General features: G+C 38.9%; 2 protein-coding genes across 3 annotated transcripts; both read right to left on the bottom strand.

Moving 5' to 3' along the window:
• Positions 1-1,234: 1,234 nt before the first annotated feature.
• Positions 1,235-5,994, bottom strand: nsmce2 (NSE2 SUMO ligase component of SMC5/6 complex). Its single transcript, XM_032558504.1, has 6 exons — positions 5,685-5,994; positions 4,598-4,710; positions 4,155-4,308; positions 2,834-2,925; positions 2,518-2,624; positions 1,235-1,510 (listed from the first exon to the last, which is right to left on the bottom strand). Exons 1-6 carry the CDS (start codon positions 5,797-5,799, stop codon positions 1,399-1,401), a joined length of 693 nt encoding a protein of 230 aa, XP_032414395.1. The 5' UTR covers positions 5,800-5,994; the 3' UTR covers positions 1,235-1,398.
• A 120-nt stretch (positions 5,995-6,114) lies between these two features.
• On the bottom strand, positions 6,115-20,822 carry washc5 (WASH complex subunit 5). 2 transcript variants are annotated; one of them, XM_032558502.1, is made up of 30 exons: positions 20,750-20,787; positions 19,902-19,951; positions 19,505-19,743; positions 19,239-19,384; positions 18,623-18,707; positions 18,378-18,478; positions 17,873-18,065; positions 16,710-16,862; positions 16,492-16,605; positions 16,091-16,262; positions 15,518-15,645; positions 15,112-15,241; positions 14,802-14,914; positions 13,777-13,943; positions 13,337-13,412; positions 13,090-13,200; positions 12,065-12,205; positions 11,060-11,140; positions 10,882-10,983; positions 10,463-10,642; positions 10,185-10,309; positions 9,050-9,212; positions 8,856-8,958; positions 8,697-8,776; positions 8,484-8,587; positions 7,767-7,896; positions 7,580-7,676; positions 6,948-7,101; positions 6,760-6,847; positions 6,115-6,558 (listed from the first exon to the last, which is right to left on the bottom strand). In XM_032558502.1, exons 3-30 carry the CDS (start codon positions 19,688-19,690, stop codon positions 6,502-6,504), a joined length of 3,480 nt encoding a protein of 1,159 aa, XP_032414393.1. In that variant the 5' UTR covers positions 19,691-19,743; positions 19,902-19,951; positions 20,750-20,787; the 3' UTR covers positions 6,115-6,501. The 2 variants fall into 2 exon arrangements, with proteins under 2 accessions (XP_032414393.1, XP_032414392.1); XM_032558501.1 differs by lacking the exon at positions 19,902-19,951 and having other exon boundaries at positions 20,750-20,822.
• Positions 20,823-25,245: the final 4,423 nt, after the last annotated feature.

Below are 25,245 nucleotides of genomic sequence, written 5' to 3'. Positions count from 1 at the left end.
TAAGACTTTTTAAGACGTTTGAATTAAATTTAAGACTGAAGACACACAAATACAAGGAATGGTTGGGAGATCCTGCTGTATTAGTCAAAGCGGAGTAGTTGTGAAGTTTCTGGGATCTGTTTGTGGCTCTTGTTAGCAGCTTTGTAATTTCCACGTTGCATAAGGCTTTCTTTAACCTTAATCCTCATAATGCCTACCTTAAAAGTTTGTTTTTTGTTGTTGTTTTTTGCACATAATGCACCTCGCCTCTTATCGGTGAGCCAGTGCCGAAAATGTCATTGAGCCAACTGTCAATAAATTTGCACTTACCCACTTAGTTGCAAATGCTAGATAGCTCACCAGGGTTTATTAGCAGCTAGTTAGCAGTAGCCTCAACCACTTATAGTCACAGAACGCAAAGATGTCTGCGGGCGACTCAATCGTTTGCCTGATAGAAAAGGCCTGCAAATAATAATAATATAATAATAAAAGATTAAAATAGTCCTGCCACGACAATATATCGGACCCGTGGTTAACGTATTTAAGGGCAGCTTACATTATTTTAAATGAATTTAAGACATTTTAAGGCCTTCATTTTAGATGCCTGAATTAAAAACTTGGTACAAACAGAGCGCTGTTAATGAACGGTGAATGTGACGCCGATATGAGTTCCCCATTTTCCACAGTAAATGATTTCTAAATTACCTCTAAACGAGAATGAAATGAAAAAGTCAACATCAGCCACAGCTTTCATTGCTGGGTGATTTCTCCTCTGGCAAAGTGCTCTTACTGCCGTGTGATTCGCGCCTTGTATGGACAGAGCTATTAGAGATCTTTAAGAATGCCTGATGCAAGGGTATTAAGCAGATTAGCTTCACCTAGTTTCATCTCAACGCAGCCTTTGTTTGTTTCTCTGTGGAACAATGGTCCTTCTCAGCATGTAAGGAGAAATGTAATCACCTAAGAGCATTTCCCACAGAGGTGGCGGACCAGTTTGTTTATGGCTTCCTCACATTCCTGATTCAGGATTTCCTTTTGTTCCTGCTGAGAGAATAAAGTGCTTTCCTTTAAAAGGCTGTATTTTTATTATTTAGTTGGGATTTTCTTAAAAAGACAGAAGAGCTCACGATAACGTCCAAACCTGAGGCTGAGTTCAGAATCCATGCTGGAGTTTGTTTTCTACCCTGATGTTGGAGAAACAGCGCCCTCTGATGGTTAAGTTAACATACTGCGTCAGGTGAAAAAAAAGAAGTCATTTTAGCTAATATCGTTTATTTAGAAAATATATGAAGCTTTCATTTACAAGCAATGAAATGTCGGAACCATCAACCATCCGCTAGAAGAAAAAAAAAAGCCCGAAAATATTACCAACAATTCCTGCTCTCAAAGCACCAGGTTACAGAAATACAAAGCAGAGCATCATGTCTTGTTGCTTTGACGCTTTTGGTTCTGGATTTTCCTCCTCAGCATCTGGTCAGGAATGAGGTCGGACTCTTTGACGTCTCCGTTTCCACAGCCAACCACAGGACACCTGGAGGACACACACCACATGTTGAGGTGTTCAAACGGAAAGCAACTTTAACGCTCAAAAAGCTCTCTGTATATCGACTGGAGAATTGTTTTCCAACATGTTCTGTGGGATAACCGAGTGCAAACCTACCTCGTATGCGGGTGCATCTTTGTAAAACAGAAGAGCATTAAACAGTTTGGATATTTCAGTAACTTTATTCAAGAAATGAAAGTCATAAATTACATAGACTCGTGTCACAAGGAAACTTATTTTGAACATTCATTTTGGCTCATCAACTCCCATAAAACTGGGAGTGTGTTTCATCTAAGAATACTAACAGAAAATTGAGTGGAAGGAAAAAGTGTGATAGAAAAATGTGCGCAAGCAGAAGTGTGATAATTGCAGCCTGGAGGGGATTGTGAAGCAAAGCTCATTGAAGAGTTTCGGGAAAGAAAGGAAGAACATCAAGAAAGTTGGACTTTCTCAGAAGAGCAACAGGCTGCTCTCCTCCATGTCTCTCTGCACTCATGCAGGAAATCATGCAAAAAGAGGCCCAACCAGGTTCAGTATGCCAACATTTCTGTATTAAAAATTATTTTATTGTTCATTTACGACATTCAAACGTTGCAATAATCTAGGTTTCGAGCTTATAATAACTACTTTCATCAATCTTTCATCACTTTCTGATTGAGTCACTCTGAGATTTGCTCTTTTCAATATTACTCTTATTTACTGAGATGATCCTGCAGCAGCACGACTTATTTAATATTTAGTGAGAATTTCATTAAAGGCCATATCAAAAACTTAAGAATGGAGAATGGAAGATTTTCTTTGGGATTTTATCAGAGCTCCACATTTAGCTCGACTCCAACATCAAAGCGCTACAATGAGGAATCCGTGTTTTTTGGGGGGGTTTTTTAAGCAATTAAAGGCAGCCTGCTGCTGGTCCCATGCCAACCTGCCGAGTTGTTTACCGGCGCTGAACCTGACTCGACTCTCTAAGCGTCCTCGCAGGGAGAGTGTCTTACCGGCACGTCTTCTTCTGGCTCTGCTTCGTTTTGATCAGACTCAGTATGGCTTCCTCATCGTAGTGGTGGTTGCACTTCTTATTCTTCATTGGGTTCACCATCTCCACCTTGAATGCAGATAAAACACAGCAGGCAGGTTGCTTTGAGTAACAAAACTTATTAGAACGAAGGAAGAAAGAAAGAAAGAAAAAAGAAGAAAGAAGGAAAGAAAGGAAGAAAGAAAACAACAACATTCAGTTGCTGAAACTGGAAAGTGTGAGTGATTTCTAATGGGAAGTCCAGAAAGAAAGTGTTAAAGCATCCAGGAATGATTTACCTGTGTGAGTGGGCAGGTGAAGTTGACCTGGCTCTGGGTGACGGCGATGTCCTCGTCGAGTTCCTCTATGCCCTCTGCGGAATCCTGGTCGGCTAAAGAAAGCACAACATGCACGCAGCTTGTGTCCAATCACAGCGAGTCGGTGATGATGAACTGGAACATCAACAGGACGACTGGAGGATACCCAGTATGCAAAAGAGGCGTGCTTGGGCAGGATTAGCCTTACAGATTATGCCAGGAGGAAGCACTTCAGCGGTGATGGATTCAACGCTTTGCTCCAAAATAAATCCCCTTGCACAAAGTCTGTAAGTTTCCCATGAAACATTTATCACAAACACAGGATTGCAGTTACATTTTCTATTGGGGCTGAAACGATTGATCAAATGAATCGTGACTAATCGGTTATTGAAATAATCGTCAACTAGTTAGTAATCGATTAATCACTGACTGGATTATACACACTCATAAAAACCCATTTGCTGAAAGACATACTAACTCAGAGAGGTAATTAAACCAAAACTGTACAAAATTTTTTTCTTTTTTGCATTTAAGATGAAAAAAGACCCCACTTTGTAAATACCGTATGTTCCATCCTCTAATGTGATAGTTTTAGTTTCATGTGGGTCAAATTCTCTAAAAAGATAGAAAAAGAATAATGGATTACTAAAAGAATTGTTAGTTTCAGTCCCATTTTCCATATGGTAAAAAACAAATAAAAGCTAAATATCCCTCTATATTCAGTGACCCGAGTCATATTACCCACATGTATGTACTATCTTTTGTTAAAGTTGCAGCTGCAAGTCATTGGGTGTCTTTCTCGTACTTTTGCACACCTACAAAGTGGCTGGTCTGTCCAACCTTCTTTGCAGAATAGCTGAAGCTCAGTCAGATTGGATGGAGAAAATCTGGGAGCAGCAAACACCACTGAATGTATGTTTTGGATCGTTCTGCTGTTCAGCTCCATCCAAGTTCCCTCTAACTCCGACTACCTTCACTGTCCCTCCTATAGAGAGGCACACCCACAGAATGCTGCTGCCACTCTCATGTTTTCCCTTGGGGATGACGTGTTTAAGGTGATGTACAGTTAGTTTTTCAGCACAAACAGCATTTTGCATGTAGGCCAAAAAAAAAAAAAAAAAAAAACCCTCAGTTTAAAAAAAGCGATGTCTTGGTAGGTGCCATACTCTTAACCAACATAAAATCCCAACCAAAACACGCAGAATTTTGTGCTTTTAATACGAGACAGTGGCAGAAAGGCCCAAGGGGTGTAAATACTTTGTATATACATCAATACCTGACCAATAGAATCACAAAGTCTAACCTTCTTGCAGAGAGTTCTTGATGTTCTCCTTGAATGCAGCCACTTTCTGGTGATTGTTCAGATCAGCGTTGGAGAGTTGAGCGATTCTCTCTGCAAACCGCTCCTTCACTTTGGCAGACAGGCTGAACATGGCCTCTGGATGCTGGGGAGTGACCTACAGATAGAAACACATGTCAGTCAGCTTATTAAACTGGAAAAGAAGCTTCATGTAATTGATCTAAAGCTTCAAAATTATTTATTAGATGTGGAAAATATCAAGTAAAAGAAATGCCAAAAAAAGAAGCTCCAATGATGTATTCAGGAATCAAACATTTACATTGTACTTTTCGTTAATTAAAGTCTTCTTCTCCATAATCCCTCTTATGTTTGATCTTGGTGAATTAAAAGAAGTGCTGGAGTGCTTTCCACTTGGATGATTCTGATTGTGACACATTGTGATTCACCTCAGCTGTGGCTTGCTGTACAATATCAACAAAGTAGTTTATCTCCCTGTCCAGCTTCGCACACTCCAGAATCATGGCCTCCATCTCTTTGATGCCAGGGTTCATGTCTTCATCTTGAGCAAAACACACACACAGGCACACAGGGAATTATTAAACTGCTTTATTTAAGTAAGTAAATGTTATCTGATAATAATTGTACACAGAGATCAAGCGTCTTAAATCTCTGATAAGACACAAATGAATTAGTAGCTTATTTTCAATTTGGCAGTCAGAAAACACATTTAGCTAAAGTTTCAATTTCAATATTTGTAACATTTTTAATCTGATTTAAATTCCAGATCATTTCGATAGCCAAATACAAATGTTTAAAGTGATCTTATTGAATTTTAGTATTATTAACAGCTCCAAAGCTGTGCACAAAGCTAATTTTCTCAGCCGGTTAAAACTCAGTCATGATAAGAGATAAAATTATACGAACATGTACATGATCATGAGTTATGCATCTCAAAACTCCTTGATGGGCTCCCAATTTTATTATCACATTGTGTCAATGAGACAAGAAGTCAGTAAGACTGAGCTTATTTTATTGTCACAACTGTTGACTTCACTAAGTCAAAATATCAAAGTTATTATTTCGACTAAGTTTTTGTTGTCCCATAATCACCAAGATAATAAAAATGCTGCTAGTCGAAATATTAAGGTATTCTTATAATTCTTGTGGGAAAAATAATATAATAAAGAATCACAGAATATATATATACTGCTTGGTTAAACTTTCCTCAAAAAATATTGATTACATTCTGCAAACATATAGGTTTGACATCAAAAGGTGAATGTTACACCTGGATCCTCCTAAAACACAATCATAAGTTTTGGGGAGAAGATCAGAGGACTTTCATTTTTGTAATAGTAGTAGTATACGAACATGCATCAGTTTCATTATTATAGTTGAAAAACGTCTTTTTTTAAAAAACATTCCATCCCTGACAATAAATATGTTGATTAAAAGCAGTACAAGAACAAAAACACGCCGGAGAAAACTGTTACTGTACCAAAAAAAATTTCACAAAGAGTCTGTGATATTTACCCCGAGTTTCCGCTAGGTCCATAGCAATATCTGTCACGATGTCCATTCCTGTCCCGAGGTCTGTCTGACATGACTTCAAGCTGGACAGTATTCCGTCCACAGCCTTCAGAGACATCCTCAACTGCAACGTTTGTCTTTGGTGACAACAGAGGCGACTTCCGGTTAGCCTAGCCTGCTAACGTCCGCGGCAACCTGCTACGGCTAACACAGCTAGCCGCAAAGTTATTTCATTAAGTTTAGAAACAGCGTCTTTCCGTGTTTAATTTTTGAAACGTTTTTAGAAAACACACATTGAAGCCAAATGACGATAACACGGATGAAAAACCCCTTCTTAAGCGGCTAACGTTTCATTTCCGGGTAAATTATTTTCAAAATAAGAGAGTCGCATAAAAATCAGATGTAAACAACAACAACAAAAAACTAATTTGGAGATCATCAAGAATCCTTTTTATTGGCAAATTTCAGTAAACAATGGCACAAATTATTAGTACATTAAGGTAATCCACATTAGCTTTGTGGTACAACTCAAAATTAGTGCATATTGTATTAGTTTAACACATGAAATGTAAGTAAACTACCAGAGGCGGCTTACATTCATAAGGCATTATTATAACACCTTTTATTCTCCTGATATGACATATAAAAAATGTATTAAAAAGGTCTATATTTCAGGAAAGGAAAAGTACAGTATCTTACTGAAAAATTGTTGTTGATATGTATACCACTTGTACTTTTTCCAAGCAACAACACAAAAATGGAGGAAAAACCCCAGGCAGCAAGTGGGGGGATCTTAAGATGAAATGACATAGCCAGATCTTCACAGTACTGTTCTGAACTCATCAAAAATAAAACTGGGCACGTGAGCTTCGACCACCTTTAGAATACAGAGGAAAGAGGAGACAGATGTTACCATCGCACAAATAAACAGTCAAATGTTTTAGACTCGACTGCTTACTACATTACAGACAAGCATTGTGAAACACATATATACTGATTTAAAATTATACGTCTTTTTAACATTTACAGATCCTTACCGCGTTTTCGGATGTGTAAGATAAACTGATTGTTGCCCTACCTTGCGTGAGAGTTTCGTGTACTTCACATAGTCTTCGAGGAACATCAGCGCTCCCACCACATCTGAAGGCATGTCTGGGATTTTCTGACTGTTGTGGAATACAACAGAAACCGAAATGTGCAGTTATGAAGCTCTAAGAAACAACCAGAAACTACCCTAAGAATCAAAGTTTTCTGCCGTTTTGTTACCTTGTGCACTGCTCCATGATAGATCGGATGAACTGACCGATGAGAGCCAGGAACTGCTGCGTGTATCTGGAGTGGAACTGCTTGAGGAGCGTGAGCATCCCGAGTACTAGTGGTGGCCAGTCAACTGGGTCTGTAGCTTTCCTGCAGCTCATTCCTTTGAGAAATGAGTCAGGAAGTCAGTCAAAAAGCCGAAAAGTCAACATACTTTTTTATGTTTTTGTGATGTTCCAACCACAAACTACAAAGTATTTTACTGAGAATTTATGTGATGAACTAAAACAAAATAGGCCACTAATAAGATGTAAAAAGAAAAGTATATATGGTTTTACACATTTCTTTAAGAAATTCTAAAAAGTGTGGCCCACACTTGCATTCAGTCGACCTCTTCCTTACCTAAATCCAGTTGAAAATGTGTGGCAGGAAGTGAAACTTGCTCTTCACAAATGCTCTCCATCCAATCTGACTGCACTTACAAAAATCTCACTGTTGTAGCGACACGCCCCCAACAACCGAAATATACATTGGAGTTTGTGGTTAAAACAGAAGCTAGTGAATAAGTTAAAATACTATGAGCACTGTTGTACCACATTGTCTCTAAAAAAATAAAACACTAAAACTGCACAAGAAGGTACCCTGGTTCTTGTTGTACTGAAGCTTAGGCAGCTGAGCCACAACAAACAGGAAGTTGATGATGGGGAAGTACGGAAGACGCTTTGTTGTGATGTATATCTGTAGAAGATGCAAACCGATAAGGCAAAATGAGACTCTTGAAAATAGCAAAATCACTGAATTGTAAGTGAAACCTTTGTTCTTGCAAACCTTATTGAGTGGGTTATGAATGCCAGCGGCCTCCAGGTAGGCAGTGATCTCGTACAGAAGAGTGTTGTCTTCTTTAGGATAGGGCAGGGTTGGGTCTTGGTAGTGGGCCTCAATGTCTGCTAGCAGAGACCTGGTGAGATACAAGCATATTCATATTGAGAAACATTCTCTGACGTTCCATTTATATCCAACATAAATGTTGATTGGCCAGATTTAAAAAATGGCACATTCTACAGATTTTTTTTTTTTATCACAACTCAAGCCAGTTTTAGAAATTCATTAAAAGATGCAAATAAACATTTTTTTAGTCATTTAAATGAGTAATTCAGCTACCCATTTAAAAAGATAAACATTTAATTGCCTAAAACGCAATAACATAGGATTTCTTTAGAAAATCTAAACCAGATGAAGCTAAAACTCCTAAAACCTATTTACAAAGGTGTTTTTATCTTAAACACATAATGTATACATATTTTTTATAGTTTTGGCTTTATTACTGATCTGAATATGTTAGAGTTTTTTTGAGTAAACTAGTCACCTATTCAAATAATCCATTAATTGCAACTATTCCAACTAATTGTTTCAGCCCTATCTGCATTAATACTGTATGTATATTTTGAAATGAATCCTTACTTTCAAGCACTGGCATCAGGAAAGCCATTTTAGTGCTGAGACACGATTAAAATATTCTCTGCTTGGTGGTGAGAACAGACGTACTTGTTGAGATTTTCCAGAGCAGCTGCCAGGTGCTTGGAGTCAAACTTGCAGGAGTAGTTCAGCTCATTTGCAATCTGCTGCCGGAGAATCTGCATCTGGCCAACCTACAACAATTCAGACTCTTAACATCATTTAAAAGCACTGAGTTTTTGACAGAAAGTTGACAGTGCCTCTTATTTTCCGTTCACTCCTCAGTTAACAGGAAGTTGCTACCTTCATGATGGATTCCAGATATGCACCCCAGATCTTTTGTGATTTGGCCACAGCACTTGCATAGAGTTTGCTGGCATTAGCTATTGAAACAAAAACCAATAAGGAAGATGTACAAAAAAAAGTCTGACAGATTGTACATTTTTCTGAGTAAACACCTACCCACAATGCCTTGTACTGGGTTGACAGCAGCTAGCACAGTTTTGAAAACATCCACCACTGCTTTGTCCTTAAGAATGGTTTTCTGGAGCATTGTCAGGAAGTTCTGAAGACACAATCAGGTTAGAGAATGAATATTAGTAAGCCTATGTGAGCGGTGAATTCGTAAGAAGGCTCTGGGATGTGAATTTGAATACCTGAAGTTCCCTGACGATCATGAAGCAGAGCAGTCGGTCGAGTCCGTTGAGACCAAATGTGCCCAGGGTGCTCTGGATCTCAGAGAACAACCTGTTGTTGGTCACTTCCTGGTGGCTCTTCAAGTCGTACCAGGTGTTCAGCTGGTCGATATAACATGTCACCCTATAAAAAAATGTTTGGTAGATGTCAGGTGGATATATTCGGTAAAAATAAAGAGTACTATTTTTACTGTTCTCCCAGTATCATTATCCTATTTTAGAAAAAATCCAACATTTACTATTAGTTCATTTATTTAGGGGGCAAATCTTACCAAGTGTTTCTGGTCTAGTTTCTTGTGCAAATATTTTAGTACACTTGAAATAAGACAAGACTGAATTACAAGTGACTTTTCCACAAGATTTTGGAGTTTACTGTAAGTAAATCATCCTTTAAAATTTATGAAAAAGTACTAGTTATAAGTGAAATAGTCTGCCAGTGGAACTGGAACTTTTTCATCAATATTAAGGTATAATATTAAGGGATTATTGACATAAAACAAACTCCTATTAAGACTGAGCTTTTAGGCCCCAAATTGTCCAGGTGGATTTGCGTGAGCAAAAGAAAATATGTTGAAATACGGGATGCAGTTTGACTATTTATTTTCCAAAGGCTTTGAGAACATTGTTATAATACATGGCATGGTGAGGTTTGTTTTTGAAATATCAGAAAATTAAAAAAATTTGCCAGACGTCCAAATCCACACAGAAATGATCAATCTTCTGCTATTTCAGTTTTCAGACCTAAAACCCATAGAAAACTTGTGACCTGTAGAAAACAACGCATTAAAGGGAACCCTGAAGTCTGGACGTAACCTAGTTTCTAGATCCTCGTAAGTAATTCAAGTTGCTTTTATGAACAATAGGGGTACCAGATATGCTCAGCACCTGTGAATTTAGTAAAAACAATTAACTCTCAATCAAACCTTCAAATTGAAGGTTGTATTTTCATTGAATGTTCAGTGTGGGATTATTCTAAACATAAGCTGAATTTATTTTCAGGCTTTTTAGACATCTCCAACCATGAAGCCAGTGAATATGGAAAGTAATTGTAGAAGTTTTGTAATCAGAATCTCTTTAATTTCCTATTGTGACCTACTTTGGATCGGTGATTCGTAGGATCTCTCTACAGAGACGACCGATGAAGGTGGCTGACTCGTCCACAGACGGGAATTTTGGAATGGGGATGTGTGTGGACTGATAGACACTCTGCCAGTCCTGGATCTGCGTGGCAGCAAAAAAATAAATAAATCTATTAATGTGACAATTAAGAACAAAATGAATAGCCAACAACCACTCTAACTAGAAGGGAGATAAATATTTATTAATAAATCTTCCATGGGGTTTTCACAGGCTTAATTCTGTGTTAAGCCTGACCTTGGTCCTGAGGAAACTGTTGCATTCCTGCTCCACATTGTAGTTGATGATGCGAGAAACTTCCTCTTGCCAGATTTTAAGGCCATAAATGCTGACATAGTCCTGGATGTACTCAAATGACCTGTAGAAGCCGTCCATGGTGGCCGCCATGTCCTTCAACTTCGGCATCAGTTCGCTGGGCTGTGAAAGTATTCGTATTCAGTAACATTTCGAGTTTACCTTTGCAAGGCGGAAAAATGACTAAAACATGTCTTCACTGAGATTTAAACCAGAAGAAAGAATATTTTGCATGTAATCTGTTTCTGGCTAGCATTCCGGAGAACGATCATCACTTCTGACTATCGATATAATCTGAACTGAAGACTGCCAAAGGCTCCAAGACACGTTGCTATCAGCGAAAAACAGATCTGATGTCTCACCTTAGCCTTGGGGCTGAAGGTTAAGCCTTTGTGCAAAGCATACGCCACCCTCTTCACCAGCTCCTTCCTGATGCCATCTTCCAAAAGCTGCTTGGGATCCACCTAAAACAACACCACACGTTAATGCCGCCAGTTATACAAACTGTACTTTGTGGAAACTGAGTTGGGAAACATTTACTTTGATGATTCCCACTAAGGTGGTCTTCATCATCAAGATGCCTTCAGTGAAGATAGAGATGTCATGGGTGAGTTTTGCCACCTGGAATGGCATTAAGAAGAGAGATGTTTGAGGCAGGAGTAATCTGCTAAACCAGGGATGTCAGAGTCATTTTCATTCTGGGCCGTATCAAGACCATGAATGCTCTCAATGGGCCGAATGTGCCAGAATGTATTGATGAAACCCATTAAGAAACTGTTAAAATATTAACAAATACAGTAGCTGTCTCTGCATTCAATGAGTACTTCTTAAAATTAAATAGTATTGAACATATTTTCACATTAATGTAATTCAGTAGCAAACAGATAAAAGCAGCTTTGACTCATAAAAATAATATTTAAGCACACAACTTCTATCTTGAAAGTTCGTTTTATGTGGCCCTCTAAAGTCTAAAGGGCCACATAAAAAGCTGCGGTGGGCCAGATTTGGTCCCCGGGCCTTAAGTTTGACACATCTACACACTCAAATCAGGCCAGTGTGAGACAGAATCGTTCTACTATAACCATCATTGAGACATTTGACCTAAGTTGTATTAGCATTTACTATCTTGTTTTTATTTGCAAGGACCCATTTATATTACCCACTGAAATCACATTTCATTTGAAGCCATTTCACAAACGAAAGCCGCGACCTCTGCCGTTCGCTTTCTAATTAAAAGCAATTCAAGTAACTCTACCGCCGCAATCCGTTTCTACACAAAGCCCTCCCGTTTAATTTGTTCTTTACATCAAAAGCTGCGAATGGGAACTGAAAAATGTTCCGAAACGCCAGCAATCACGACGTCCCCCCCGACCCCACCCCTCTGAATCCCATCCAGCAGATGAATCAACATCAAAACAGAGCGTCATAAGGGCCTCTTATCTATCTCCTTAATTTAATGCCGGATCAAAGGCGTTTTCTTCCACTTCATTGGCATGCAGTGAGCACTAGAGGAGGAGTGAGACTGAACCGCGGCGGTTGCTTTACTTCGTAACGGGCTCCTAGTTGGGAGTAGTCCTTCAGCTTGTCTTTATCCAGCCGCGTGGGCACTTCCATGATATTGTGGATCTGAAGTTTGATGATTTTGGCCAGAGAGGTGAACATGCTCTCTGGGATAATCTGAAGCACCTACAGCCACCAGAGCAGAAGCAGAACATTAATGTCGTTTGCTATGAAGTGCACTACGTTGTAGGGAAAAATTTATTATTTTGGCAAGCTGTCAACCAGAAGTTTCAAGAAACAATCATAATTCAATGACTAATTGCACACGTAGTGATTCCATGATCCCTAATGTGAAGCATGTGAAAGGCATTTTTTTTGAAAAAGTATTGAAATCCCTAAAGTGCGCCCAGATTTCATTACTCAGCAAACCCCAAATCTCTGGGTGTTTTATTTGGATTTTATCTCATAGACCAACACAAGCTGACACAAAATTTGCACAGTGCAAAAAAAAACAATACATGGTTTGCAGCATTACTTGTAAATCAAACTAAAACAAAGTGGCACATTTAACTCTAATACCTCTAAGGTGAAATCCAATGCAATCAGTTGCCTCTACCAATCACCAAAATAAATAAACAGAATTAAACTGAACTTAATCTCAGTCTAGATAAAGCTATGAAATGCTTTATCAAAGCATAACGATATGTGAAAATGAACTAATTGAGAATCATTGATACGATTTTAAAAAGATGTTAGCAGATCTCGATCCAATCCGATTGAGTGAGAATTATTTTATAAAGGAGAATTGCCACACATTTCAGTCGCTACGGATACAAAGCTGGTGGAGTAATCAGAGCATAATAGGTTTCTACAAAGCATTGACTCATGGGAGCTGAATACAAAATACTTTTCACTATTTCATTTGTAAAAAGTGTTAAAAACAGTGCCTCATTTCTTTTTGTGGCACAAAAAAAATCCCAAACAAATACATGCAAAATTGCAAAATAAATCAAATTTGAAAGAGTTTAAATGGTCTGAAGACTTCTGCAAGTTACTGCATTGCTAGGTACCTTTCTAACGTAAGCCACCAACTCTCCAGAGTAGAACTGGGAGACACTCAGCAGGTCGGCGCTGTTGGCCTGGTTGATGCGCAGCAACGGCAGATCCAACGCGGAAGCCAGCTGGGCACACACACGAACCCACAAGACGATCATTTTCCACCATGCACAACTCAGGACAACGGCGCGGATAATTTATCCGTGCTCGTTATCCGATCTTTGAGCGCCTGCATGTGGCTGACGTACAAACGGTCCTGACCTTCAGAAATGTGGCTCTGAGCTTTGTGACCATGGATGGGTTGACTCTGATGCTCTCCTGCATAATAGATGTAAAGCTGCCAAAGAAAACGAAAGTCAGGAGAAGAACGAGAAAAACTGCCACACGCAGACAAAAGTAAGAGCACAAATAAGCCCAAAAATCTAAACTATTGGAGCTCGGTGGCTTTTTAGGGCAATTTATGAGAAGGAAAGTTAAGCCGTAATGGTTACTGATGTTCTTGGCTTAATTCAGACAACCTAGAAACACAAAATAACCATGCCGGACAAAATAATTAAATAAAAAATCAGCTATTAAAAAGACAATTTTTCTCACCATAATTATTTATTTTTTGATTTACTGATACTGTGCTGAATCTCGCTTGAATTTTTGCCACTCTGGAATATTTCTGAAACATTTTACAATGCGTTATCAGTAAGTACCTGTCAATTATCTGCCACGCGTACGAAAGATCTCCAACTATCTGCATGGTGATCAGAACCTCCTCCTTGATGTTGATGGTGCGGATCATTTGGTGCAGGAACTTCCTGGTGTCGGCCAAAAACTGACACACCTGCAAGTTGGACTCCAGCTGGTGAAACTCCTGGACCTGGACTCAGAAAAAAAAAGAGCTAATTATTTAAAAGACTGAAAGACAAAATACTAAAAAAGGAGGAGTATTGTGGCAGTTTTATGGCTTCTTTTTATTTCCCCTGTTGTAAAAATGTATTTTCACATGTATTTTATTAGCCTCTAATATCTATTGAAGATATGAACACTGTCTGGATGTTTCACCCTTTAATGAATGGTCGAAAAAAAAAACCCAACTCATAGTGAAAACTAATGTCAACCAATGAGTAATGAGTAAAAATTCGAAAGTAAGTTACTACATAAAAATTCCCCTGATATAGGTCAGTATTTAGCAGCCTTTGGCTAAAATAACAGCACTAAGTCTGTGAGAATATGTTTTAAACACCCTCTCCCATCTTGACACAGTTAATTTGTTGTCCTATCTTCCTTTCTTTGTTTTTTCCCTATTCTTACTTAATTTTCTCTTCCTTTTCTTTCTTTGTTTGTTTTTTTATTTATCATTGGACCACTTCTCTGTCTGCTGCCACACCATGCATCATGGTGAAGATGGTGTTTATGGCAATGTACAGTGTTTCCCAAACCCAGAATGTAGTGTGAAGACCAAAAAGCATTTTGATAGCTCGACAGGATTGTTAAGAATTTTGTTTTCATTCTTATGATTGTTAATTATTTGCTTCTGTTATTATGATTCATTTTACAACCAAACTTTGTGGTAAAAAAAAAAAAAAAACAGTTTCTGTTTTAAGTTATCTGTCTTATCGCCAAAGAAGCTATTGCTAAAAAAAAAAATCTTACTTTTGAGTAATAACACAATGATGTCGGAATTGATCTAATCTGGAGATGTAACGCCTTGGTGAAATATAAATATCCTCCTCACCTCAACAAGAGCCTGGATCAGCTGCACCGTCTTCCTCCCAGCAGCTGTGGAGTCCTCATAGTTCAAAGACTCGATCTGCTTTGAGATTTCCCTGAACCACGCTTGTAAATTCTCTGTGAAGGTTAGCAGAGGATTGAGCAACACACAGATTAAATAATTTGCCTCCATTTATGCTACGTCTGGCATTTTTTACCACCAAACCTCCCCAGCAGCAACATTATTGTCTTTAAAAGTTGGAGCCTTTCTGATCCAACACTAACAATCAGTGGCCTCTCCATCCATATGCAGCTAAAACCACTTCCTAACTCACCGTTCTTCTCCACCCTGGTGAGAGGCTTGACCCCGGAGAAGACTTCGGCCAGTTCGGTCATTCTCTCAGATCCCTCTTTCTTGTAGCTCTCCCATTTGATCTGCTTCTCTGACAGCATCTGCTTGAACATCTGGAAGAGGGACCACGCAGATGGTTCGCCGATCAAGACGGATTAGACAGGCCTTATGTGTAATTAGAATATTAAATTTGCGTTGTAATAAACTGGCTGCCCCTTATGCTACCTCCACCGTAAGCTCAGAGCTAACAGGGACAGACCCGACTAACACAAATGACTGAGAAATCTAGTTCCAAACTTTTGTTCTTAATTAAATACAGGATGTTTTAATGTTAATATACTTAAAAGGAGAATAAAAAAAATAAAAATTTATGCCGAGTTTCCGCTCACCTCTTTGAGTGTGAACTCAAACTGAGCAGTGTCGAGCAGGAGCTGAAACAGGATCCTGGGGTTGTACTTGGAGTCGTTGAGCACTTGATCTTTGATCTGACGCAGCCGCTTGTTGTTCAAATCATAGGCTGCAAGACAAAACATGCCCGTTTTTTTGTTGTTGTTTTGTTTTGCATAAATTTTTCCCATACAGTGAATTAAAGAAGTATTTCGACCGTCTGAACTTTTTCACATTTCGTCAGGTTAAAGCGATACACTGAGATTTTGTGTGGCAGACCAGAAAAGAAATGGTGTATAGCTTTAAAGTCAAAAGAAAGACATTTCTAGTGTGGTATACATTTGCATTTCCCCTGAATCAGTACCTTGTAAGTTCCATTTTGGCTGCAAAAGTAGCTGCGAGTCTCTTAAAGCAAGTTTCTGTCAGCATTTGGACAAGTACAGACTGATGTTTTTACTCATTCAAATCTGCTAAATATCTCAAATAAAACAACAAGCACAACTGATTTACTTCTTTTAACAACAGCAAACTTTTTGACTTCCTTCTCTCCACAAACACCTGTTCGATATGCTCACCCGACTCTGCAGAGTGCAGCATCAGCCAGCGGATGGCAACGTTGCAGTCTCTCAGACAGTTCAGTAGTTTGGGAATGTTGTCCAAGATGAGCTCCTCTCTGAGGAAACCTTCCTTTAAGAGCTGCTGCACCTGCGGCCTCAGGCTCTCCATACTGGCTGCATAGCGGGAGCCCTACAACCAGTGATGGAAGTGAAAGAAGTAGATTTATTTATTTGTCCAAAGCAGTGGCTGTTACGATGAACGGCAATGCTTCCAGGACAATTGAGCATCTGGCATCTTTACTAAAGTAATAGGTTTGATTATGCTATGTCTTTTGAACGCCCGTTTCTTAAAGTGACACCCAACCCACTTTCCGTACATTCCCAAACAGAGTACTGTGAATAAAAGAAGTTTTTAACACCTGCTCTTTGACGTTCGCCGAGTCCAGGGTGTAGTTCAGAGCCGTCTTGGCAGCTTTGTACGGTTCCCAGGCCTCCACCAGGTTCACCGTGATCCCCATGTAGATACTGATGACCTACAACATAATATTCACAACATCAAACTGGCACGTAACGTTGAGTTTATAAACAAAAAAAACAAAAAAACGCCTCATGTTAAAATCAGAAAATGAGATCTCACCCAGTTGTCAGGGAAGTACTTATCTACTATCTCCCTCATCTTGGCCTGCTGGGTGTGCAGTATGGAGGGGCTGAAGAACAGGCAGACGTAAAGCATGGCGGCCTGGTTGGCCAGCGCCGTGCTGCGATGCTCCGGTAGAGGGTAGGCGGACACCTGAGGGACAGAAGGACACACACAGTCATGGATCGGATGAAGAATACAGAGCTGGGCGATATGGCTTAAAAATGAAATCTCAAGTTTTTTCATACCAGGTCCGATTTACAATTTCAATCGAATTTCTTTTTGCTTGCTTTCTTTTATAAAAAAAAAAGAAGAAATTACTGAATATATTTCAACATGTGGTTTTAATTTCAATCCCTTCTGTGGATTTGTATGACAGACAATTATAGCCAGGCTAAGAGTATTTTTGTTTAGTTACAAGAATGTAGTGATATTAGTAGAAAAAAAAGACACAATTTTACCAGGAAAAAAAAAAGTCTAAAAATTGCACAAAAAAAGTCGTTCTAATGAAAAAATAGTTTAGTTATCACTGTCTGATGTGACCAGTTCAGTTGTATAGATCTTTCTCCAAAATAGACGATCATTTGCACAAATGCTTCAAAGTCCTGCTACTGATAATAATTTGATGATGATGTGCTAAAAGATTAAGTATTATTTTAAGTATTAATATCATCTGTAAAGCTTATACCAGAGTATAACTTCACAAGATGCTCAACATTCCTCATTTTTATTTGATATTTTTCATGTTGGCATTTTCATAAAATTACAACTTTATTCTGATAATATTACTACTGTATTCTAGTACTATTATGACTTTATTCTAATAATTACAAAATAATCTTAGCCTGGCTCTAATATTACATCATAGAGTTGACCTGACTTCAAACTCCAAATAAATAAAGGCTATAAAACACTCTTGTCAAACAAGATGGCGGGCTTGGGCGCGCCAATATCACTCAGAATTATGGAAATCAAAGGAGTGCATTGGTAAAAAAAAAAAAAAAAAATCCAGATTTTCCAAAAATAAATTCTTCGAAAACCAAAAATTTGATTAATTCTACTAACACGTGGCTACAATCAAAACCTTAGGTTAAAGTCTCATCAGATCTACAGCATACTCTCTCTTATACACTCAATACATGCTTTATGACGCGTTTACTCACTTGGTTGTAGATGTCATCTGAGCGCAGCCTTCCAATAACCATGCTAATGAAAGTGCTGCTGATGGGAACCCTCTGGAAGTAGCTCTCCGGGTAGTTGGCCGGCCGTTTGGCTCCAGGCTGGGCGGAATAGCAGGTGCTGCGCAGGAGCTTGCAGATGTCGTCCAAGTTGGAGTCGGCAGAGGAGCGGGCGGCACTGAAGCACCAACAAACCCGGTCTCGGTCAAACCAGACATTGTGGCACTAATGCACTTAGATGTTTTTGTCAAAATATTCTACACATAACGGTGTAGCTTCAATACGGCATGCATGTGTTTTTTTGTTTTGCTTTGTTTTTATTTGAGAAACCGCTGTAGGGGGATAACCTTTGCATGAGCCAAGTGAGTGACTCAGCTTCTGCTGCGAGCAGGATTACACCGTGTCACTGTAAGTGTGACTCACTCGGAGAATGTTGCATCTCCGCGGGGGGTTCGTCGGCGGGGGCGCTGTGTGAGTCACACTCTCTCACCTGTATCTGTAATAGGAGACGAGCATCCTCTCCCGGACATCTCCTTCAATTTTCTGGTCGATAACCAGCAACATGACTCCGTACAGGTAGAGAGCCTCGCACTGGGTGGGCATTAAAAAGATGTAAAGGTTAAACCAAATCAAAACACTCTACTTTGATGTGAGAACTAGACAGAGCGCAGTCAGCTATGTTAGCTTGCATCTAACGGTAAAGGAAGCCAAATAAGAAGCATCACGATCTCTTACAAGGAGCTGTTTCCCATCCTCATTTAGGAGCACAGTTTCCAAAGTCTGCTGGATGTAAATGCCCTCATGGAGGTCATCCAAGTATCTGGAGAGATATAGCATTATAACGATACATGCAGAGCCTTGCACAAGTGTTTACGCAAACTATTAAAGTTAATTCCTGTAATGTAATAGTCCAAAACAGAATTAAGTCTAATGACGAAGTGGAAAGAAAAGAATAAATGGGATTCAAATTTTTCAGTGGAGTGAATGATGGTGCCGCCATGGTTCACTGTGGGGATGGTGTCTTCAAGGTGATGTGCACTACTAGTTCTCCTTTATTTGTGAAGACTTGTAATCTTTATAATTCATGAGAATTCTTTTCTATGCAGAGGAGTAAGCTGATGTACAACATGGACGCCAAAACTCCAACACCTGGGTGTGAAATGGGCTACAAGTTGGCAAAAATCCAAAATATCCTTATTTCGAGGTGAAATAATCGACTGAAGATACAGTTTACAGTTCATTTCTTAACTCAAAATATTACACATAGACTTGAAACTCTACAAGTGAAGTAATGCCTCTATTAATTTCTCCAAATACATCTGGAAAAAAATAAAAAATAAAAATGAAGTACCTGTTGAGATCCACTATGTATTTGTGGACACTCTCAAAAGCCAAATAGAACCTCGACAGAATCTCGATATTATTCTCTCTGAACTCTTCATCTAGGTCCTGTAGGTCCGGTTTGGCCTCCAGCTTCCCCTCATAATACTCAGGTCCCTGAAGAAAGAATTACACATCATACAAATACAAGCAATCATTCTGTCTTGCTGACAACGTAGATCAAGCCGAGACCTTAAAGCGACTTCATACAGCTAAGTTAAATGATTTGTTTCGTACCTTGAAGTAGCTGAAGTCACAGATAATGTCTCCATATTTTTGCTGATCACTTTTGTCTTTCATCCTAAACACTGCGGGGATGAAGTCAGAAAGACGCAGGAGCTCTGCAATAATGGCGTTTCCTCTGGAGACTATCCGGAGAATTGCCTGGCCACACAGGTTATTGTCTGCTAGGAAGTCCACCATCGTGGCTGGAGAGAGCAGAGGCCTTTCTTTTGTTGCAAATGTTCCAGATATTTCTACAAGGGAAAAAATGTTGGGTTTTTTTAAACTGTTTAAGACTTTTTGATCAGGTTATATTGTCCTGACTGATTACTAGTGCAGGATATCGATGAAAAACATTTTGAATAAATTCATATAACCTTAACAAATTTTTAAAGAATTACTATTACTATACCTCTTTTGTGTTTTGCAGCTCTTGGTGGATGTAGAGTCTGGTTTTTACAGCTATATAAAAATGTATCACGAATAAAGAAAAATGTTATGATTTATATTACTTTATTCCATGGTTAGCACACATCTTCTAGTCTTTTAGCACCTAGTAATTTAATGGTTTACACTGTTTATATCCGTCTCTCATGCTTTCTCTGCAAAGTTTAGGAGTGTGTTTTGCATATTTACATTTTATATGACATTTATTCCAGTTTTCTAACAATAAATATCTTTTTTACTTAGCATTTGTTTGGTGTGATTGTTGCTTTCATGCTAGTCCCTTTGTTGTAACTTGTTTCATACAAGGAGTTTCTTCTTCTGAAATGTGCTTAAATAAAATTAGATTGACAAAAACTTCAGCCAATTATAAGTTGACTCGAACAAATTTATGAACATGCAAAATAGTACAACTCTGTCTCTTTTCAAAATCAGCACATCAGTACAATGGCTATGTATTAATTTATAAGGACCAATGCACAACGCATAATTATGATGTTATTTTAAGAAAACTGCTTTCAACATTAGCGCACACACCCACGTAGACCCAAGGCGTTTTAACAAGAACTGATACACGTGAAGGATTGATATTTTAAGAAACGTGTTTACTTTATTTTACGCTTTTCCATCATCTGTTACTACTAGCCCGTTAGCCTTTAGCTTCAGTAGTGCCTTTAATCACTAGCGATACGGTAGGCGAAGTATAAATACATAAAAATGTGTATTTATTTTATGTCTGACGAGCCTTGGTTGAATTTAAGGCTGAAATGTGGTGACAAATATGTAAGCGTTAAGAGTCTGGCTAAAATGTCTTACCCCTTTGCAGCTGCCCTGTTTACTTCCTCATGACCAGTCACATGACTGTGTTGCTGGGTGCGTTGAATTCTCCTCACGGAGCTCGCAGGAGGTGGGCGGGAGCATCTGGTACCCTTTCACAGTATTTAAAATTGTATTATGTAAATTGTATTTTCTGTTTTTGCTCTCAAATATTATTAATCAGTTTGGAACAAATCTAACTGATGACTAATATTATGCCTCAATGCTGAATTCAATTTTTGGTTAAAATATTCCACCCATAAATGAAACACTACATGAGAAAGTAGAATACAACATAAATTCTCCTTGATGCTTTGTATTACTACACACGTGACTGATTATATAGCAATATCTGTTCTTTCATTAGGCAAACGTCATGTAGTTGTTTTGAGCTAAGGAAGAACCAACATAAAACGAGTAAAAGAAGCAACAAAACTTTGCCATATAGAAACATAACCTAGATTTTTTTTTAAATGTGTTCCTAATGTTCTAAAAGCGTATTATTTGGTAAATAATTGTTCCAAAAACAGCAGAATTTAAGCATGTACATCTTGAAACATTTTAAACATACTTACAAACAAACAAAACTAAAAATAAGAGTACTTTTGTTTGCTTTTATGCTTCTAAAAACATTTACTATTTTAATTGTTTACTTATGGTATATTGTACATTGGTTTAAGACAAATAAAACTACTGTAGTTCTTTCTTCAGGCTGTAAATCATGTACTTTATTTAGATAAACATGGGTTTGCTTCAAAATACGCATCATATTATTTTTGATGAAAATGTTTCAAATTAAAAATCTGCACCTTACACTATTTTTACCCTGAATGGTAACAATTAACTGAGAGTGATTTTATTTGGACACTTGAAACTAGACATTACCATGGTTACTGTGCCATAAGAAAATATGTTTGCTCAATCACTTCTTTCATTAGGCTGTTTATTTAAACAGTTATCAGTCCTGCTGCATTTGCTAGTAGACATTTTTACAATTTATACAACAGCTTCAAACTACTAGACCATAACTGCAGCTCTGTTGTTTTGTTGTATGAGGATGTTTTGAACAACAATATTTAAATTTTCAATGTATTTTTTTTTCTCCATTTTCTTTCCATTTTTCACTCGTTTTCTTTCTCTCTTTTGGACGCCTCATCCTTTGGAGATGCAGGGTAAGCACTGGGAATGAAGAGCAAAGGGTGACGTGAGCGCACACTCCTCTAGGTGGAGACAGAGATCCACTGCATCTTCAGCTTGTCTCGCTGCTGCTTCCGTCCATCAGTCAAAGGGGTTTGTGAACTTGGATATGTGGCTCCACAGGGATGCAGTGATTTACAGGGATCCAACCCGAGCAGAAATTAAACTAACCTGCTGTCTGAGAGATAAAACCACAGGGCAGAAGTGTGAAACCATCTGTCTTCCACCTGACAAGTCGTCCATGCATTAGGAAAGTGGACTTTCCCCGTTCAGAAAATGTTTGGATTATTCAGTTTTGGTTAATTTCCCTACCTGCATCTAGCGTGGCTGTATTGATGTCATACAGTCAGCGTGGATGAGCACGAACAGGCGGTGGCGTTTCTTTCAACTTTAGATTGAACTTGTGTTTTATTGCCAATATGTTCAGCACAGTGGCTGGCACTTCCTTTAAGCAGTGTGAACCCAAGGTTAATGACAGTCATATGGTCAGAGCTGCTTGTTCAGCCTGTTAACTGTCTGAGGCACAGAAGGGTTTCATCTGGATTTTTCTTTCCCTCGGTGTGGCCCGGCTGGAATATTGAAAATCCTCAAAATTCACCTTTTTTTTTGTAGTGAAACTCCAGTTTGAAACATAGTTTGGGGGGGGGGGGGGGGGGGGTTTACAAAGGGTTCTCTGCTTCAGGGTATTTTTGCAGACAGTCTTTGATGTTTCGACTTTTTTCAGCAGTGCAAAGTGTTGATAGATGAAAAATTGACAGTCTGTCACATATGGCAAGGTGAGCTGCAACAGAAAATCCCAAATTCGGAGCTTCTTATCCCTGGGAGCTCCTGGGGCGCAATTATTTCAATACGCTGAATATTAAGAGGCTCTGGAGAAAGACAAAAATAGTCAGATGTGCATTTAGATTCAGGGCTTGGCTTCTTATTGACCTGCCTGTCCACAAACTTACATACTCTGTTCCCCCCCCGCGGAAGCTGGATTTATTACCTGTTTACCATCACACCAAGGTCACTCTCTCAGCAGCACCTGGGTCAGATTTATGAGATTCCTGGAAGCATCATGAAAGGTTTTACACTAATGAGGTCTTACATTACACACCTTGTTTATTTCCTCCTTTTGTCGTGATGACTCTGAATGTGTATTTTTTTTCTCAGTGGTTTTGCTGGTCTTTTATTGGAGAGTTGTAAAGTCGTACAGCACACAGTTTAGATCTAATGAATCTCACATGCACCCCCCCCCCCCCCCCCCCCCCCCCCCACACACACGTAGACAACTGTGCACTTCAATAGTGCCGTCTTTTCCCACAGAGACGTTCCTACAGGACCTCACATCAAACCATATTACAACCACAAACTTGTGTATTTTATTGGGATTTAATCAGGTAGACCAACACACAGCAGTTCAAAATTGTACAGTTGAAAGGAAATTCTCCACATCACAATAACGTGCTACTTTTTTGTTTGCTCCATCTCGTCAAAATCCCAATAAAACACAATGAAGTTTGTGGTTGCTTTGTGACAAAATGGGAAGGATTTTTTTTTTTAACCCCCCAGCCATGTCAAATTGCTAATGAGAATTAATTTAGTCATCAGCTAGAAGGAAACCTAATGCCCCTGATGTTTGTGACCACTGACAGATCTCATTCACTTCACTAAGTGGCAAGGCGACCAGTGTCATCCAGCTGTGCTTTCCCTAATGTGCCTTATAATTATGACTGCCTCAGTGACTCATAAATTTAAAAATTCTTTGTCATTAGCTGTGTTGAGCAGCCACTGATTGGCAGTACTATGAACATACGAGTGCATGGATACAGAAAATGGTCTGGTTCCACGACCGCAACAATGTCACAGAAAGCATGCGTTCATGCGTGTGTGGGTGGGTGTGTGTGTGTGTGTGAGAGCAACAAGATGGATATGCAGAGATTCAACAAGGTGCGCCCTGCCTGTCCCCTGAGTCACTCTGCGCCATTTATTAGCACCAAGTTGACTCTATTTGGCTTGACTTGTAATTAAACCTTTTCATGGTTAGAACTTTCACACCGCTGTGAACTGTGTGAGGTGATTAAAGGCTGTTCAATTTGTACTCCGGTCCCACTGCTCTTCTCCCTCATTGATCTCTTTCGGGCCCTTGAAGCGACAGCTGCTCACAGGGGGGCTCTTCATGGAACAAAACAGGATGCGCGCCCTGCCTCTCCATGTCAGCAGGTATTACACTGTTAGCTATTGGATGTAAGCATCTGGTGTGGATGTTTGCTAGTCGATGATGTTTATATGACTAAAGAAATTATAGTCTTCTTGGGTTAATGCTCATAATTTGCAGAAAAGAATCACCTGTGCAGATACTGCAGATGTTTATCTCCATGTATGACATGGGGAGAAATTATATACTGTGTTGAAATTATGTACCGTGTTGTGAAAAGGTAGATTGTATTGCTTTTTTCTTCTTTTTTTTTTGTCTCACTTAAATGTTTCAGATCATCAATGTAATTTCAACGTCGAATAAAGATATCCTGAGGAAATACAAATTGCAGTTTTCAAATGAAACTATAACTGGTTGGGCCGCTGAGCACCAGCAACTGTCATTGAGTTTTTGCAGTTCAATTCAATTCAGTTCAATTCAATTCAGTTCGATTCAGTTTCACAGTCGGTGACGTGTGTCACCACGTGGTACTTTGCAAAAAAATAATTTCGATTCAATCAAACATACATTCTTATTCATCCTAGTTATCAAACGGTAGAGAAAGCTCAGATAAATGATGTAAAGTGGTTTAATAAGTTTCTGCAGCAGATTGCATTGAATCATCGATTAACAACCAGTCTTCTGCATCGCTGTGAAGGAGATTTAGTTAGCTTCTCGTTGCAGAGTTGTTTGTTTCAGCCAGACAACACTGATGGATGTCAGTGACTCTGTTTCTCAAAAACTGAGCATTTTTGAGCACATGTTAAGGTCATGTCACAGTGTCTAAATCAGCGTTGACTTTGACTAGGCCATTGGCCATTCCAAAACTTTGATTTTGTTTTAGGTCATTGTCCTGGTGCATACAGCAAATGTGCAGGAGCTGAGGGTCACAAACTGAGGGTCAGATATCGTACTTCAGAATTTTTTGATAGAGAGGACTATACATAAATCAATCAATAACAATAAGTCTTACATGTTATGAAGAGAAAAAAAGTTGCTCCGGACCATCACTCATCAATAATAATATGTATGACTGTTTGTTGTCTGTTGGCTTAACCCAAACATAACAGGACACAAAACGTCCTAAAAGTTAAACTTTTGTTTCACCGGTCCACAAATT

This window comes from Xiphophorus hellerii, chromosome 3, assembly GCF_003331165.1.
Source record: "Xiphophorus hellerii strain 12219 chromosome 3, Xiphophorus_hellerii-4.1, whole genome shotgun sequence".
Taxonomy (NCBI): domain Eukaryota; kingdom Metazoa; phylum Chordata; class Actinopteri; order Cyprinodontiformes; family Poeciliidae; genus Xiphophorus; species Xiphophorus hellerii.
Note: the sequence above shows the minus strand (reverse complement) of the source record. Positions and strands in the feature narration are given on the sequence as shown.